At 45.6% G+C, this 17,396-nt stretch overlaps 2 protein-coding genes across 9 annotated transcripts in view; both read left to right on the plus strand.

Moving 5' to 3' along the window:
* XKRX (XK related X-linked) overlaps positions 1 to 8,947 on the plus strand; it is a 39,366-nt gene extending 30,419 nt beyond the window's left edge. For both annotated transcript variants that reach the window (XM_081897646.1, XM_081897645.1), the window contains one exon: positions 7,843 to 8,947. In XM_081897646.1, the coding sequence (XP_081753772.1) occupies positions 7,843 to 8,588 (746 nt within the window). In that variant the 3' untranslated portion in view covers positions 8,589 to 8,947. The remainder of the gene's footprint in view (positions 1 to 7,842) is intronic.
* A 4,292-nt stretch (positions 8,948 to 13,239) lies between these two features.
* Positions 13,240 to 17,396, plus strand: part of NOX1 (NADPH oxidase 1) — a 40,747-nt gene continuing 36,590 nt past the window's right edge. For 2 of the 7 annotated variants that reach the window (XM_081897625.1, XM_081897627.1), the window contains exons 1-2: positions 13,345 to 13,946; positions 15,576 to 15,662. The gene's annotated coding sequence lies outside the window, so the exon portion shown is untranslated. Of the gene's footprint in view, positions 13,258 to 13,344; positions 13,947 to 15,575; positions 15,663 to 17,396 lie in introns of those variants that run through there. The other 5 variants (XM_081897628.1, XM_081897630.1, XM_081897626.1 and 2 more) reach the window with 4 other exon arrangements.

The following is a 17,396-nucleotide window of genomic DNA, read 5'->3' on the forward strand; positions in this document are numbered from 1 at the left end:
ATTACTTGTTTCCAGAAAACAACAACTGTTTGCCATCCTGTTAAATATTTATATATGTATGTTCAAATGTAGCAAGAGTGTTAAGGTCACCAGACTATTGCATAATATATGGCACTGTTTGTCCTTCCAGGCTTAGAGTAGAAGTCTTTTGGTGACCGTAAAGTATTGCAAATTTCTTTTCTCTTGCCATTAATCTCCATGCTACAGGACTATAATTGTAAAGCGCATGAACACCTGCAAATATCAAGGATTTTGCCAAACAAATTTCATATGGACACTACATGGCAATTTTGACAGGAGCATCCCTAATCTAATTCATGCCTCCAAACTCCTAAACGTCCTGCGTTGGGGGAAGATAATACATGTACAGCATCAGGGTCACCTGAGACTCCATTCCTGGATAAACCAAACCAGCTACGCGTTCTTAGGCTCACTTACAGTAGGGTCATCTTCCGCAACCTGGTGCTCTCCAGATGTTTTTGAACTACAACTCCCATCAGCCCCAGCCAGCAGCTGATGGGAATTGTAGTCCCAAATGTCTGGAGGGCACTGGGTTGCAGGGTGGGGTGCAGAAGGATATTGGGCAGGGTTGGGGAAGGCAGGTAAGGAGATGGTGCCAAAAGATTCATGGAAAAGGTGGGCTTTGAAGAGGGAACTGGAGGAAGTAGGAGAGATGGCATCCTAGGAGTGTTCTGAGAGGCAGTTCCAGGCATAAGGGGCAACTCATTTGTGCGAGTCTGATATCCAGGCCGATGGAGCTAGAGGAGTGAAGGTCCTAGGCAGAGTTGTAATGTGATACAAGAGTGAACAGGGAGAGTGCAAGATTGTGAAAGGCTTGGAAGGTAAGGGATAAGGGGTCAGGATTTGGACAGGATGTCCCCATAGGGATTTAAGGATGTTCATCCTTTGGCTAGAATGATGAGAGATTTTGTAGTGATGCAGCTTGGTAATTTTAGACTCTGAGCTCAATGGTCTCAGGGGAGCCTCTCTTTGAACTAGGGGTGAGGAATCTTTTGCAGCCTGGAAGTCATATTGCCACTGGTGTGTGGTGCCAGTAGTAAAAGTAGGTAGATTTACAATGCAGCCACATAACAGCCAGCACCTTCTGCACACTCGCCCATACTTCACTGTCAGTGGCGTAGGAAGGCAGGGTACGGACCGCCCCGGGTGTCATCACTGAGCCTGGCCTGCAGTGCACCCGAGCCACACGTTTCTCCTGGGGAGTGACACGGTGGCTCGGGCACCTGCAGGCTCTGCGCTGCCCCAAATGGCATGTGGGGCTTGCAGACTCCATGGAGGTTCTGCGCAGTGTGCTCTGCCCTGGCTTGTCCTGCCCATGGGTGCGCCGAGCAGCTAGCTACACCGCTGTTCACTGTCCTCCATCCAGTCAAGTGAGAGGGCATGGTCACAGTTCAAGATCATGAAGCAGAGCTGGTGAGGAGGTGTGGCCTGGGGAGAATTCTAAGAGCCAGTTAGATATGCTTGGAGGGCCACATTCAGCCCCACACTGAGGTTCCCCCACTCCTGCGTTTGGATGGTAATGTGTATCGCTCCACCTACTCCAAAGGATGGAGTTGTTCTTGGAGGCCTTCCAGCTCATTCTGCTTATTGGGGCCCTGGACTGCTGCCCTCGGAGACCTGCCCTGTGCACAGACTGGATACTGGCAGCAGACATTTGGACAAAGATGAAGAGGGCTGAGATGTGACAACTGCAGACTGAAGGGAGGAGAAGGCATCAAGGCAGGAGATGAGACTTACCCATGTTTGGCATTTTCAGGACGGGAGATGAGAGTTAGCCATATTTTCTTGGCCTGCTTCCAGGCGGTTGCTTCTTTCAGGAGGGATTCCAATTGCATACCAGCAAGTTCAGGTTGTGCTACTATAATTGATTGCGAGTTATTGCACAGCAAACCCTCTTCCCAAAAAGTTAGGGCTTCCCCCCACTTTTTTTTTGCAATAAGGGAAGAGATGGGAAAATGCACTGACACAACGTCGGCTAAGCTTTCCTGCAAACAAATCAGAATGACTACCTGTTAAATAGCTAGGGTTGTAGAATTTCCCTGCCAAGAAATCAGGGTGAACAATTAATAAACTAGAAGGGTTGGATGCAATGTAGCGCTAGGTTAAAGCCACTAGCAACCTACTGTACTTGTTCCGAAGGTGGGATGTTTCGTGCCAGTATAAGGGTGCTGCAGAGAATACACAATCGGGTTGCTAGTAACTTCTTTGCAGAATCGATTGTGAGATCTTTTGCAATGCACAGTGAGTTTCCTCTGGTGCAGCTGTTGCATTGGAACCCTCTGTTGCGAGGCAAGGTCTCAAACCCTCCCAGGAAGTTGGAATAAAGACACATGAAACAGTATTTAGAGTTAATGGGAGGAAAAGACCACAACTTACAGAATGTGAGTGGTATTGGCTTAGGCATTGGAAACCACACAACTATATCTGACTCCTGCCCGTCTGCAGGAAGTTTTGGAAGGGTTAACCACCAGTAGGGGGAGCCCTGCTGATGCACATCAACTAGGAACTCCCCCAGGGTCACCATTGGGGGTTGTGCTATGGCCCTAGCCCCCTCTCTGGGGCTTCGGACGGAGACCACGCCCCTCAGATTCCTATAATGGATTACCCTTGAATTAGGAGGGGTAGGTGATGGCCACTACCACCATTCACCTTCAACCAAACACTCCAATGCTTAACCATCAAACCTTACAAAGTTTTGACGATTTGCTATGAGGTAGGCAAAAAACCAATTGGCCGGTGCTAATTTGCCAAGTGGAAAAAATTCCTACCAGGCCCCTTTGACAGGTGACCAACCGAGGTCCATAGCAAGGTCAAGAGATAAAGAGCCTAATCTTAGGGAGGGAGGGCAAGAGAACTGAGCAAGCAGGAAGAAAAGGGGTGAGTCTTCGGCCACGGCCAGTTTAAATAACCTGCACCATGCCCTTGGACCATCTGGATTGGATGGCCAAGGAATGACGCTGCCGAGGACTCCCCAATGGTGCAGGAACTATACCGCCCCATGTGCGTGGGGCAGGCTTGCTCCCAGTCTGCAACGTCAGCTCCCCCGGAACAGGAAATGGCTTTGTCTAACATTAAAATTTGCCTTACACTAGCAGACATAGAACACTGGATGGAGCTTGTAGTCTGGAAGCTCCCTAAGTTTATATCCCCTTGCCCCTGCAGTCAAGGTGGTGAGGTTGGGATTGCCTCACTTTGTCCCCAAAGCTATCCGTAAGTAAGCTTTACCACTGAGAAGTGATTTGAACTTAGGTCTTCTCAGTCAAATCCTCTATCAACCACGTCTCCCACAGCCTAGCACATAGATCTTACTTTGTGTACTTGAGAAGGAGAAACAGACTGGCTTAGTTGGTTGGAACAACTTGGGGAAGTCTGACTGAACCTGGCTCAAACAGGAATGCCCAGCAAACTATAACTGCTAATAGTTTGGTGTCATATTCCACTGCCAAGTGCAAATGGCCATTTAGCTTTCCCCCAAGGTTATCAGAACCCCCAAGAGCCCTTCTTTTTAGGCATGGTAGAAGCAGAAGTGTAGACAAGCCCAAAGTTTCAGCTAATAGACAGGCGTGCTTGTGGCTTCATGTTATTCCTGTTTAAGCACTTCAGAAAGGAAGGGATTGTGTACAGGAAGCCTCTGAAGCACACGGTACACTATTAGCCAGCTCTCTCCAGTGCTTGTATCTTAAATTATTGTAGCTAAAAATCAAGCTGTGTGTAAGATCCCTTGCACAAAAGCCTCTTGAAATGGCCTGCATGTTCTCTTCCTGCAGACAGCTGATAAAGCTCTTTCTGTACCACTTTCATCTTCAGGTGGGAGGGCAGATGGTTGATAGTATTCCTATGAAAATAGTTCACTGCGCATAGAAAGCTAGCATATGAGGGACAGGGTTAGGCTGGAATTCTTGCCCCCGGACCCTCAGGTTATTAAAGTATTTTGCCTATATGTATGTCTTTTTTAAGGGGAATTAAACTGTGTGGTTATGCATGTAAAATTCAGCTGAGATATGCACATTCCCCAAGACCTGTTGAGTATTATGTAGATAGATTGCGAAATGTGCACAATTCCCTCTTCACAGAAGGGTTATGTATACATTTTCCATGAACCATGGTGAATGTACACAACGTCTGCTTGTTATGCCCATTAACTGCTCAACTTACATTACACAGACACACACACAAATATATGTTTTGGCAAAGCATTCTGTCCTCTGACCTGCCATGGAACAATCGTGAGATAGCTATCGCTAAATCTGAAGACCCACATGTGGGTCTGTCAGCAGCTCAGACAGCTAAGATATAAATGCAACAAACACACCTGCCCTTTCTGTGAACTATGTGTTGGTTGTGAAATGCAAAACAGCTTTTCACGTGAATTATAGAAAGGGTTTTTCTGCAAAGAATATGCATGCAGTCAGTAATGGTGATCCGTCTGGTTAGCTGTTGCATATGTTGCAGCTGCCACAAATGACTGAAAAGTTTCTGCCAAATCTCTAGTTGAACCCTTCCCCTGATGTGTGATGCTTTATGTTAGGGTTGGAGAACCTGTGGCTCTCCAGATGCTGTGGGACTCCAACCTCCACCATCTCCAGCCAGCATAGCCAATGGTCAAGAATGGTGGGAACTGCCTTCAAGTCACATCTGGAGATCCACAGGTTCTTCATCCTTGCTTTATGCATTAAATTGTAACCCAAACTACATATCAATCCCTCTACAAATCTGTGTGTTTCTTTCAATGAGGGCATGCCAGAAGTGAGCTAAAGGCCATCACAGACTTCTGTCTGATGATGAAAATGCACCTTGAAACATAGGCCTGGATCAGCTGCAAGTGGCGTAGCTGGTAAATTCCACAGAAATAGTCAAGAATGAGTCAAGAGTGTCTGTTCCCTTTGCAACCAAGAGTGTGACTCTTTGGGTGTGACTCAGTTCTGGCACCTCTTTAATATAGGATCCTGCCCAACTCCCAGGGGTGTGGTTGCAGTAATGAATACCTGTTAAGAGGCAGCAGGTGTTCCCATTGCTTAGATTCAAGCAGTGCTGCTCTGTGCTTTTGGTGCTGGAGATCAGCCTTGGAGCATACAAACAAGTATGCTTCCACAACACTGGCCTGGGTCACACTGCATGTTGAGCCATACAGTAGCTTGATGGGATTGTGTGAATCTGCAAGCTCCTGGAGAGTTCATAGGCTCTTTGCTTCTTCCTGGCCTTTCTCTCTGTGGTGCTGCACTGAGCTAAGCCAAGGTTTAGCATAGCATGCCTTCTGAACTGGGTCTCATGGTTAATCTCTCTCCTCATTAACCAAGGTTTGTTCTTGGCCTTAGCTTATGGTGAGTGAGGAGAGAGTTTAGCACACTAAAAAAAGACACACTGAATCATGGCTTAGCATAGCACAGTGTGAGAGCGAAAAGGATGAGGGAGCAGCCAAGCAGCGGTGAGCTCCTCAAAAGTCCTGGTAAGCGTAATTCAGAGCTTTCCAAACTTGTCTGTTGAGACACGTTAGTGTGTCGGCTGCAGTGTGTAGGTATGTTGCGTGAATGCTCCCCGTGCTCCTCCTGGGGGTGGAAAAGGGTTAGTTCAACCTCCGGTTTGCTAGTAAAACTGAATTACTATGTTGCGAAATGATACATGTCTAAAAAAAAAAGTGTCACCAACATGAAAAGTTTGGAAAGCTCTCGTCTAATTACTATGTGATGTGAACCATGCAGATAAATCAGACGGAATAAACAGCTTCAGGTCCCTGCTCAGCTATGAAGTGCACTGGGTGAGCTTCAGTGCCTCTGCCCATGTGTAAAATACCTTTCCCTTACCACTGTTTATGTTTAACTGAACAACCTGAACTTGTCAATACATGTGATGGAATCCCATATGAAAATAGTGACAATCTGGAAGTGCCCAGTGTGGGTGAAGGTGATGGAATAATAATGGGTTTACCAGCTCTTAGCTTCTTTAGGTATTGAATGATGAACAGGAACTCAGCAGCCACTTCTGTGGAGTTAATGCTGCTTGCATAGTTTCCATGTGGGGTGACAGCACATCAGAAAAATGGAAGATGCTTCTCCAAAGACAGTCCTACCCAACCCCACATCACTGCTGCTGGTCTTCCTGTAAATAAGTTCCCAGTGTTACAGAAGTCTCTTGTGCCCTTCCCTGGGGTTTCTGCCTCACAATTCATGTTTGCTTATTGTTGATTTGCATAATCTATTTTGAAAGCCAAATGGTATTTCCTGGGAGCAGTATTTGGAACTGGGTGTGACCAAAGCCCTGAGCAGAGCCTCTTTCCATTTGAATGAGACTGCCTAGCCAGTTCTGAATGAGGAAATTCAGAACACATTTCTCCCTATCTGGAGTCCCCTTTGAAAAGAAAAGAATAAAAAGGAAAGTGGCCATGCTAGTAGGTGAGCTGATTTCCAAATTTCCAAATGTTTTTCATCTGTATGTGCAGGAAGACCTGTTGCGTTTCCAGCAGGAAACAGCTGGATTCTTTTAAAAAACAAAAACAAACAAAAGCTTGTGCTACACAAAAGATACAGATCAGCCATCGCTTTAGCCATATCTTTACATGAACCCCTGGCTTTGTTTGTATGGTTGTTGTATAAATATTTAGCACAGCAACAGCCACCAGTGACCTTGGAATGGTAAGGCAAATTAAATGAAAGGTAGTTTGCTGGACCAACAGTTCGTGAATGGCTGCTGGCCTGATTTGGTCCAAAGGGCTGCCATTGTACATGCCTGGTCTGTACAATGTGGCTGCTTGCACATTTTCCAGCTATGTCCAGCAGATGATGAGGGAGACATACTTGCCATTGCAGAACAAGCCAAAACCTCTGCATCAGGACATTCTTTCCCCATTTCAACAGAGCTACTACTTAGGCTATTTCAGGCCTGAATATCTAGCGCTCTTACCTCTTTGGCAGCAGCTGACCGAACACCTGCCCTGAGCAATCTCTGTCTAACCATCTCATCTCTGCCACCTCCCAGTGTGTGCCTCTTGCCCCAGCTGACACTCTGTAAACTATCTGAGCAGCTCCAGTTTCAACACACTGCAGAGAAGAATGAGCAGCCAGTTAGCACCAAGTTAATAATAAATATAAATAAATTTTTATTTATACCCCGCCCTTCCCGGTTCAGAAAACCGGGCTCAGGGTGGCTAACAACAAATTTAAAACACTTAATTGATGCAACAAAAATTAACACAAAATACAGTATAAAACGTGAATACCAATAAATTCAGAATTCAAATATCATCCATCCAATAAACATTAGATGATCACCAGGGCTAGCTGGCTAAATTAGGGCCAGTGAAGAAACCAGGGGATAATTAGCTGTGGGATCCCAGAGTGAGTAATCTTCATAAAAAGGGGAGGGGGAAGGAAGGAAGGGGAATAAAAGATCAGGCTAAGTTCAAATTGAAAGCCAGGTGGAATAGCTCTGTCTTAGAGGCCCTGCAGAAGGAAGTTAAATCCTACAGGGCCCTGGTCTCATGGGACAGAGCATTCCACCAGGTCAGAACCATCACTGAGAAGGCCCTGGCCCTGGTGGAGGATAATCTGACTTCCTTAGGGCCCGGGACCTCGAAACTATGATTATTCATGGACCTTAAGGTCCTCTGTGGGGCATACCAGGGGAGGTGGTCCTGTAAATACGAGGGCCCTAAGCCACAAAGTTACTACTAACGTTGCTCCTAAGTGAGCTCCAATGGGCTAGTAACTTTTGTGGGCTTAATTGCAAGGCAGAAGTACACCGAGGTGTGACAATAATTGTGCAGTGAACACTCATTGGGCTGATTCTGTGTGCTCACTCTTTGGCCTTCTTTCCTACCTCTTGTAGCAGTCCTGATGTGCATCTGCTTGGTGTCGGTCACCTATGGAGCTTTAGTCTGCAACGTCCTGGCCATCCAGATCAAGTATGACGACTACAAGATCCGCCTGCACCCATTGGCCTTCATCTGCATCATCCTGTGGCGTAGCCTGGAGATCTCTACTCGCATCACCATCTTGGTCCTCTTTGGGAGTGTCTTCAAGTACTATGCCATGGGCATTGGTGGGGCCAACTTCCTGCTCTTCTTCTTCTTGCCCTGGGTGCAGTTTTGGTGGAGTGGTGCCCAGCTGCCTGACAATGTGGAGAAGAACTTCAGCCGGGTGGGCACCCTCTCGGTCCTGTTCTCCATCACTTTACTTTACGCTGGCATCAATATCTTCTGCTGGTCAGCTGTGCAGCTCAGGCTGGGAGACCGGGAATTGATTGCTAAGTCACAAAACTGGCGATGCTTGGCTCTCTTCTATGTGTTCCGAGGGCTGGAGAACAGTGTGCTGCTTGTCGTCTGGTACTTCTTCATGACGGACGTCTTTGCGTACTTCTGTGCCCCCTTTTTGGTGCTGCAGCTGATTGTAGCCTACTGCTTGGCTATCGCCTTCATGCTCTTCTTCATGCAGTATCTCCACCCCTGTCGCAGCCTCTTTACGCACAACGTCTCTGACTTCTTGCAGTGCGTCTGCTGTAAGCGGGACGAAGCACCTGAACCCCTGCACCTTGAGCCTCCCTGGGAGCCTGGCGTGAAGCATAGCATTGTCTGATGGGACATAAGTCGAAATCAAATCATAAACCATTCTGTTGAAGGTAGAACGGAAACTTTATCCTAACATCTCAACAGGGGCATACCCCATACCTGGCCTCAGCAGGTATAATTTATCAACAAGGGACAATGCAGGGAGTCATAGTGGCAGGACTGAGCCTTCCAGAGCATCGTCTGAACTGACAGATCAAAATGGGATAGGCAATAAGGGGGGCAATTTCAATTTCCTTATCTGCCTGCAGAGCCTGGAGTAGTCTGTATTGCACACCAATGCAGCAGGGTCAGTTATTACGTTCAGAAGGACTGTGTTGTCATTTCTAGATGATAACCATTGACTGATGTTATGTCAGATGTTTGAAGGATACTCAATTGGGTTGAACTCACGGTTAGCTTAAGTAAGGGGAGATCCTTTGGAAGGGTGGTTAATGGGTCTTGCTGCGGCAGCCATCTGTTTACACCACTGCCTCCACATGGGCACCATGGTCTGTCTTCAGATGGATAGAATTGTGGCCCCGCATTTTCAAGGATAGTCCTGACAGTCATGACAGCTGAGGCTCTAAGACTTGGTTGTCCTTCAGCACCCTTGGTGCTCCTCCCCCATTTGTAGTTCTGTGTTTATTTATATGTTGAGCTGAGAATAGACATTTTTAAGTGCTTTTTTCATTTTAAAGGAATTTGGCCTCTTTTTATACTCAATTTAAACACAATTTAGGTTCCTTCAGAACTTCTGGATTTCTGTTGTTTAGTATCTTGACTGCAGCTGTTTTCCAGTTAGCTATGTTTGGGTGACATGAAACATTTATTTTCTTTTTTTAAAAAAAACTTCTTTTCTTGCTCAAGACCTGGTGGGCCTTCAGGTTACCTTGTTCAAATATATGTTATTTAAATTCTCTTAATGACCTGTGAATTTTCTTTTCCACAAATAAAGTACCTTTATTTATTAGTTATGTGTGTTAAGGCAGGGATTTCCAATGCAGTGCCCACGGGCACTGGTGTGCTTGCCAATGCTTTCTGTGGCGCTTGTGAAAGGTCTCAGTAAAGAACCCTTCAAAAAATTCACAACACACAAGAGACCATTTGCTCTTCCTGTTTGGTTCCTGCTTGTGCTGACTCAGCCTTTCCTACCTTGAACACGACTCCTTCAGTGGATGCAAGGACTGGACACCCACCTTCCCCTCCTTTCTGAACAGAGTAGAGGAGCAAAATGCTTCTCTGTGTGTAAACACTGCAGTGGGCAATGGATGTGCACTTTCAGAAGTGGCAGCCAATTTGCATTTATGCCATTCCACCACCACCCCACTCCCCATAGCTATTTTGTGACTACTTATCAAAATTCCAAATGTGTGTCCACTGGTCCCAAAAGGTTGCTGACCCTTAAGGATTGCAGTACAGAATAAAAAATTGGTTGCAGAGAGGATCTGGACACCTCATCCATCATGATTTTGAACTGAAGCTTCTCTCTTTCTCATTCAACACATGGTACAAAGTAAGAACATATCTCAAGGAAGCCAATTCAATAACTGATAAAGAGTTCCACAGAAACACATCTCTACACCCTTGGGTAGAATTTCACAATCTATCTAGCATGTACCAACATCAGCAATGGAAGACCTAGCCAGAGATAAGAGCTGAGTGCAAACCAGCGCTTAGGAAAATCTTGATCTCAGTCTGCACCTCACAACTTTCTGGTTCTTGATGATTGCTTTGCACCAGACTGACAGACCAACAGGGCTGTGAATTCAGAAAACTCTAGGCTCAGGTGTCACATGTGATATACTCTGCTTTTATGCATGTTTCCTAAAAACAACAATGCATATCTCCCCACAGATTTTCTGTTTACCAAGGATTATTTAAATGCAGCACTGGAGACCTTAGCCCACAGGTTTCCAAACTTCCCACTGTCCGCCAGTCACTTGTAAACTACTGTTGGTTTTTGCAAACCACTTAATGATTTTTATGCCTCTTCTAGCGATTATAGGGTTGCCATATTTCAAATAGTGAAAATCTGACAGAAAAGTAGTTGTCAAGCTTTTTTTGTTTAGTTTTGCCCAAAGTTGTTGAGCTATTTATGGAAAAAAATCTGCAAAAAACCCGACACTGCCAACATGGGTTGCCATACGTCCAGATTTTCCCAGACATTCCATCAATTTCCACTCGGACACTGCCTGTGGCTGCAGTATTCCATGCATGTCTGGTACTTTCCGGACTTCTGGCAACCCTAAGCAATTACAATGTGGTGTGATTTTTTATTTTATTTTTTATTGATTCTTTTATTGCTTATATTGCATTTTATTGTATTACACAGTTTGCATTCCTCAGAATTCAAGTTGTAAATCATTAAAATGCAATATAAGCAATAAAAGAAGAAACAAAGATACAATTAAAACTAAGTAATGGATCGTTAACGTGGGAATGTTGCTGACTACCTGAAGAAGGCTTATGCGTCCTTAGACCACAGCTTGGGAACCCCTAATCCAGAGGTTTTAGGGTGGCACTGTGGTCTAAACCACAGAGCCTAGGGCTTGCCAATCAGAAGGTCGGCAGTTCAAATCCCCTTGATGGGGTGAGCTCCCGTTGTTCAGTCCCAGCTCCCGGCCGCCTAGCAGTTTGAAAGCATACCAGTTCAAGTAGATAAACAGGTACCGCTCCAGCAGGAAGGTAAATGGCGTTTCTGTGCGCTGCTCTGGTTCGCCAGAAGTGGCTTAGTCATGCTGGCCACATGACCCGGAAGCTGTCTGTGGAAAAATGCTGGCTCCCTCGGCCTATAGAGTGAGATGAGCGCGCAACCCCACAGTCGTTTGCGACTGGACCTAACCTTTACCTAATGGAGACATAGACAGGGGTGGGGACAAGTTGGTCAAGTGTTGCAGCAATGCAGCATTCTATGCAATCACTTTTAATAATAATAATAATAATAATAATAATAATAATAATAATAATAATAATAATTTATTTATTTATTATAATAATAATAAATTTTATTTATACCCCACCCTTTCCAGCCAAGATCGGGCCCAGGGCCCAGGGATGGGGACATCATGGGGATGTCATGGGTGGGGAACCTCTGGTCCTCTATATATTACTTGGATTACAACTCCAATCATCCCTGCCCATTGGCCATGCTGTCTGGGGCTGATGGGTGTTGGAATCTAGTCTAGCAACATCCACAGCACCACAGGTTCCCCATCCCTGGTCTACAATGATTGGCAGTGGCTCACCAGTGTTTCAGGCAGAAAACTTTACCAACCGTCCCTAGAGATCCCAAGGATTGAACCAATGGCATTCTGCATGCAGAACATGGGCCTAGCAGCCCCTAGCCCTTTCCTCCAGATAGCAGAGTTGTAAAATACAGCTTTTTCAGACTGGAAGAGGATGATAACATGTTGGAGATGTACACGTACATAGAAAGTCAAGGAAAAGGCTAGAGTGGATTACAGTGGTACCTCGGGTCACAGACGCTTCAGGTTACAGACTCCGCTAACCCAGAAATAGTACCTCAGGTTAAGAACTTGTTAAGTCGTTGTTTGAGGACTATCCCTGCCTCCAGGTCTGGTCCTGACCGGAAGGATACTGGAATCAGCAAGTGAAACCCACATGACCTGAAAGTGTTGCTGTGCAATGCCAGGTCAATGATGAATAAAACCACTGCCATCCATGACCTGATTGTGGATGGAGGATTTGACCTGGAATGTGTGACAGAGACCTGGTTGGATGAAGCAGATGGGCCTGTCCTTGCCGCTGCTTGCCCACCAGGTTTCTCTTACGCACAGCAACCCAGGTCATGTGGGCGGGAGGGGGGGTTGCAGTGATTTTTAGGAAGTCATTAGTCTGCACCAGGTGTCCTATTGGAAAGACCTAGTTTTCTGAGTGCATGTTCTGGAAGTTGGGCAATAGGGGCAGTACAGGATTCCTTTTGGTGTACCGACCTCCCCACTGCATCAAGGATTCCCTGCCCGAGCTGCTTCGGGTTGTGGCGGATATGCTCCTGGAGATACCTAGTTTGGTTGTCCTGGGGGATTTTAACATCCATGCCCACACGACCTTACAAGGGGCCACTCAGGACTTTGTGGAAAGCATGGCCTCCATGGGGCTGTCCCTGAATAAGTTTGGCCCAACTCATAGACGCGGACATGCCTTAGACTTGGGTGTTTACCTCTACGGATGTTGATGATCTGACACTAACTAAAAGTGAAACAAAAGAAGTGCCATGGTCAGATCACTTCCTGGTGCAACTGGACTTCTCCGCGACCCTCCCCTTCTGCAGGGAGGTGGGACCGATTTGGATGGTCCACCCCCGCTACTTAATGGACCCAATTGGCTTCCAGCGAGCAGTAGGGGATGCTTTATCCCAAGTTGATGGCCTTTCAGCTGAGTCCCTGGTGGCCCGCTGGAATACGGAGTTAACCAGGGCTATTGACTGTCTGGCTCTGAAGCGCCCTCTCCGATTGCATGGAGCCCGGACAGCCCCATGGTTTTCCCGGGAGCTGAGGGCGATGAAACAATCACTGAGACGGCTAGAGCGCCAATGGCAGAAAACTCATTCTGAATCAGACCGGACACAGGCTAGAGCTCAGCGTTGAGCCTACCAAGTGGCAATGGCAACAGCAAAGGGGGCCTTCTTCGCCGCCTCCATTGCATCTGCAGAAAACAGCAGCAGGAGACTTTTTCAGGTGGAATCTATTGCTGATGACAGTTGGGAGTCTGACAAAGTTTGAAGGCTGCTCTGGTGACAGTTGGGAGTCTGACAAAGTTTGAAGGCTGCTCTGTTCCCTATCCCTGCGTCATTAAGATAAATAAATATAACACCCGTGATTTAATAAGTACAATTATATATTGCTCATGTTTTATGCTTATGCTTATCAGCCTTATGCTTATCAGGGGCCTAAAACAGAGACCAGCAGCAGCCAAGGTAGTTTTGGAACGTTAAGTTAGTGTTTTCAGTTTTCTCTGGATTTGAAACGAAACAGATGACCTCTCTTCTCAAAAGATTGGTCCTTGATCCTGTAATGCAGTAAGGCTAGCATAATAGAATTGGGGCCCACATGTTTTCCAGAATGGTATTTTATGGAATCTCGGGTCGACATGGGTTTAGTAAGCGTCTTCAGTCTAAAACTGAGAAGATGCAGAAATCAACCACTAGATGGCAGCTGTGATTTGGTTTAGGCTAGAAGCAGAGAAAGATGCAAGGACTCAGAGTGGTGCTCAAAATAAGAATAACTGAACTTTTTAAAACAATATAGTTATATCATTACTGAAATGCCCAATGTGTTTGTATAAAGGTTGCAGAAAGGCCATAGTTCAATGGTAGAGTATCTGATTTGCACATAGAAGTTACAAGGTTCATTCCCAGCATCCTCAGGTAGGTCTGAAAAGATTCTACTGTCTGTCTGACATCCTGGAGAGCTGCTGCCAGTCCGTGCAGACACTACTGACCTAGATGGACCAATTCACTGACTCAGTAGAAGGCAGTTTCCTCTGTTAACATTCTGCTCTCATGTGTATTGGGCTTTTTGCTATTACATAGAATTATATTATTTGATAGCTTGATTTTTTTTAAAGCACCGTTTTACAAACTTAGCCCTTCTTCAACTTCTTTTGGTTTTGGGTGCTGCCCCACTTTCCCCACTGTGACCTAGAGCAAAAATGTAGAGCTGAAAAGAAAGTTTGAAATTGTCCAGAATTTCAAGTTTTGCTATTCCCGTTTGGAATGTGAAATATTGAACTCCCAACATTTGAAATATGCATTTTGAATTTGAAATCTTACCTCAATATTCAAGTGCTTTATTCACATTGTGTCTCAGTGGATATCAAATATGGAATCTCAAAAGCTGTCAAATCCTAAATGTATGTTGTCTGTCAAATGCATGCTAACAATAGTATGCAATCAGACACTAAATATTGCATGCCAACCATAAAATATTGTTGAATCATTACACAACAGGTATTAAATATTGTGAAAGGTCAACTACTGAAACAAAATGTTGTAGGATGTCAAATACTTGGCAGATATCCTACTTAAGAATATGATCTGGAGACTATTTCACAAAAGTGGCAGAGGAAAAATTCTGAGTTGGGTTTTTGTTTTTTTTGATAAGTTGCAAGCAACTTTCAGTTCAGCTCTACTAGCTGCAGAGTGCGTACAAGCACTATCTTGCCCAAGGTTCTTCCAGGCAAGAAAAACCATGAAACTTGCAAACAAATCAAACCACAGAAAACAAAACAGCAATGTAAGACTTTGCTTAGAAGTACTTGCAAGTTCGCTGTCTGAGATGTTGGAGAATTCCATCAGCAATAGAAATGGGAGTAGAAATTACTGCACTTCTATGTTTGCTGGAGGTCAGGAACAGAAATCATGCCAGAGAGTATTAGTAGTATTCACTATCGGGGAGGGAGGCACCTGCAAATTATGTTTCTTTCTGCCTTGTTTGTGGGGAGGTTATACAACAATGAACATTCATCCCCCCCCCATTAATATTTTTTTGAGCTTAAATATTACATTTTGGTGCTGGGGGAGACTCTTGAGAGTCCCATGGGCTGCAAGAAGATCAAACCTCTCCATTCTTAAGGAAATCAGCCCTGAGTGCTCCTTGGAAGGACAGATCCTGAAGCTGAGACCCCAATACTTTGGCCACCGCATGAGAAGAGAAGACTCTCTGGAAAAGACCCTGATGTTGGGAAAGATGGAGGGTACAAGGAGAAGGGGACGACAGAGGACAGATGGTTGGACAGTGTTCTCAAAGCTACCAGCATGAGTTTGACCAAACTGCAGGAGGCAGTGGAAGACAGGAGTGCCTGGCGTGCTCTGGTCCATGGGATCACAAAGAGTCGGACACGACTAAACGACTAAACAACAACATTACATTTAGTCACTCAAAATTGTGTCTAATTCTAGTTGTATCATTTTCTAGCCGTACAACACCCATTTTGAGGTGAAGTGACCATAGTAGCATTATGCTAGCAAAAGTTTTATTTTAAATTCCTTTCCTAGCATGAAAATTGCCTGCTTCACAGCTGCCTCACACTGCATCAAAATCTTCATCAAGTTATCTACTATGACTCCAAGGTCTCATTCCTGGTGAGCATATATGTGAAATTAAGATATTTTTGCTCCAACACGTATCACCTCACACTTGTTGACATTTAATCACATTTGCCATTTTCTGCCTGTTCACTTAGGTTGGGAGAGGTCCTTTTGGAGCGCTTCACAGTATTTTTGTTTTAATGACCTGGACAATTTAGTATCATCAGCAAACTTGGCCACCTCATTCCTCACTCCTAACTCTAGATCATGTATGAAAAGTTAGAATGTACAGGCCCCAGTACTGAACCTTGAGGGACTTCACTTTTTACATCTCTCCATTTGGATAACTGTCCATTTATTCCTATTCTTTGCTTCCTGAGACTTAACCAATAGATGCAAGAGGACTTTTGTTGGAAGTCCAAGTAAACCTGTCCAGGTCCCTTTGGGGCCAGGGAGAAAAGAAAATAATAATAATAATAATAATTATTATTATTATTATTATTATTATTATTATTATTATTATTTATTTATTTATATCCCGCCCTCCCCAGCCGAACCCTGGCTCATAGCGGCTAACAACAGTAAAGTAATACAGCATTCTAAAATCATTTCATTATAAAATCATTTCAAATCAAATTAATGGCAACCATTGGGCTAGAATTCTGTGAGGATTACCAAAGGAGGGGGTCAGGCTGTGCCCTGGCCAAAGGCCTGGTGGAACAGCTCTGTCTTGCAGGCCCTGCGGAAAGATGTCAAGTCACGCAGGGCGCTAGTCTCTTGTGACAGAGCGTTCCACCAGATCGGAGCCACAGCCGAAAAAGCCCTGGCTCTGGTTGAGGCCAGCCTAACCTCCTTGTGGCCCGGGACCTCCAAGATGTTTTTGTTTGAAGACCGTAAGGTCCTCCGTGGGACATACCAGGAGAGGCGGTCTCGTAGGTACGAGGGTCCCAGGCCGTACAAGGCTTTAAAAGTTAAAACCAGTACCTTAAACCTGATCCTGTACTCCACCGGGAGCCAGTGCAGCTGGTATAGTACCAGATGAATGTGATCTCGCAGCGAGGACCCCATAAGGAGTCTCGCTGCAGCATTCTGCACCCGCTGGAGTTTTTGGGTCAGTCTCAAGGGCAGCCCCACGTAGAGCGAGTTACAATAATCCAGTCTGGAGGTGACCGTTGTGTGGATCACAGTGGTTAGGTCAGGGCAAGAGAGGTAAGGAGCCAACTGCTTAGCTTGGCAGAGATGAAAAAATGCTGCCTTTGTTATAGCTGCAATCTGCACCTCCATGGAAAAAGAGGTGTCAAAGATTACACCCAAACTCTTAACGGATGGTGCTAGCACTAATTGTGCCCCCGCAAGAGATGGGAGTTGCCCCCCATCCCATATCATCCTGACCCAGCCAAAGGACCTCTGTCTTCGAATGATTTAACTTCAGCCGGCTCCCATGTAACCATCCAGCCACAGCTTCCAAACATCTGATCAGTGTGTCTGGGGCCGAGTCAGGATGGCCATCCATCAACAGATAGAGCTAGGTGTCATCAGCATACTGATGGCAGCCCAACCCAAAACTTCAGACAAGCTGGGCGAGGGGGTGCATAAAGATGTTGAAAAGCATCGGGGAGAGTATCGCACCCTGTGGCACTCGACACACCAAGGAGTGGCACAATGACAGTTTCCCCCCAAGCACCACCCTCTGTCCCCGACCAGAGAGAAACGAGCGCAGCCATTGAAGGACTGTGCCTTGGATCCCCACATTGGTGAGGCAGTGGTCCAGGAGTTCATGACTGACCA

Source organism: Podarcis melisellensis (genome assembly GCF_964234715.1).
Source record: "Podarcis melisellensis genome assembly, chromosome: Z".
Taxonomy (NCBI): domain Eukaryota; kingdom Metazoa; phylum Chordata; class Lepidosauria; order Squamata; family Lacertidae; genus Podarcis; species Podarcis melisellensis.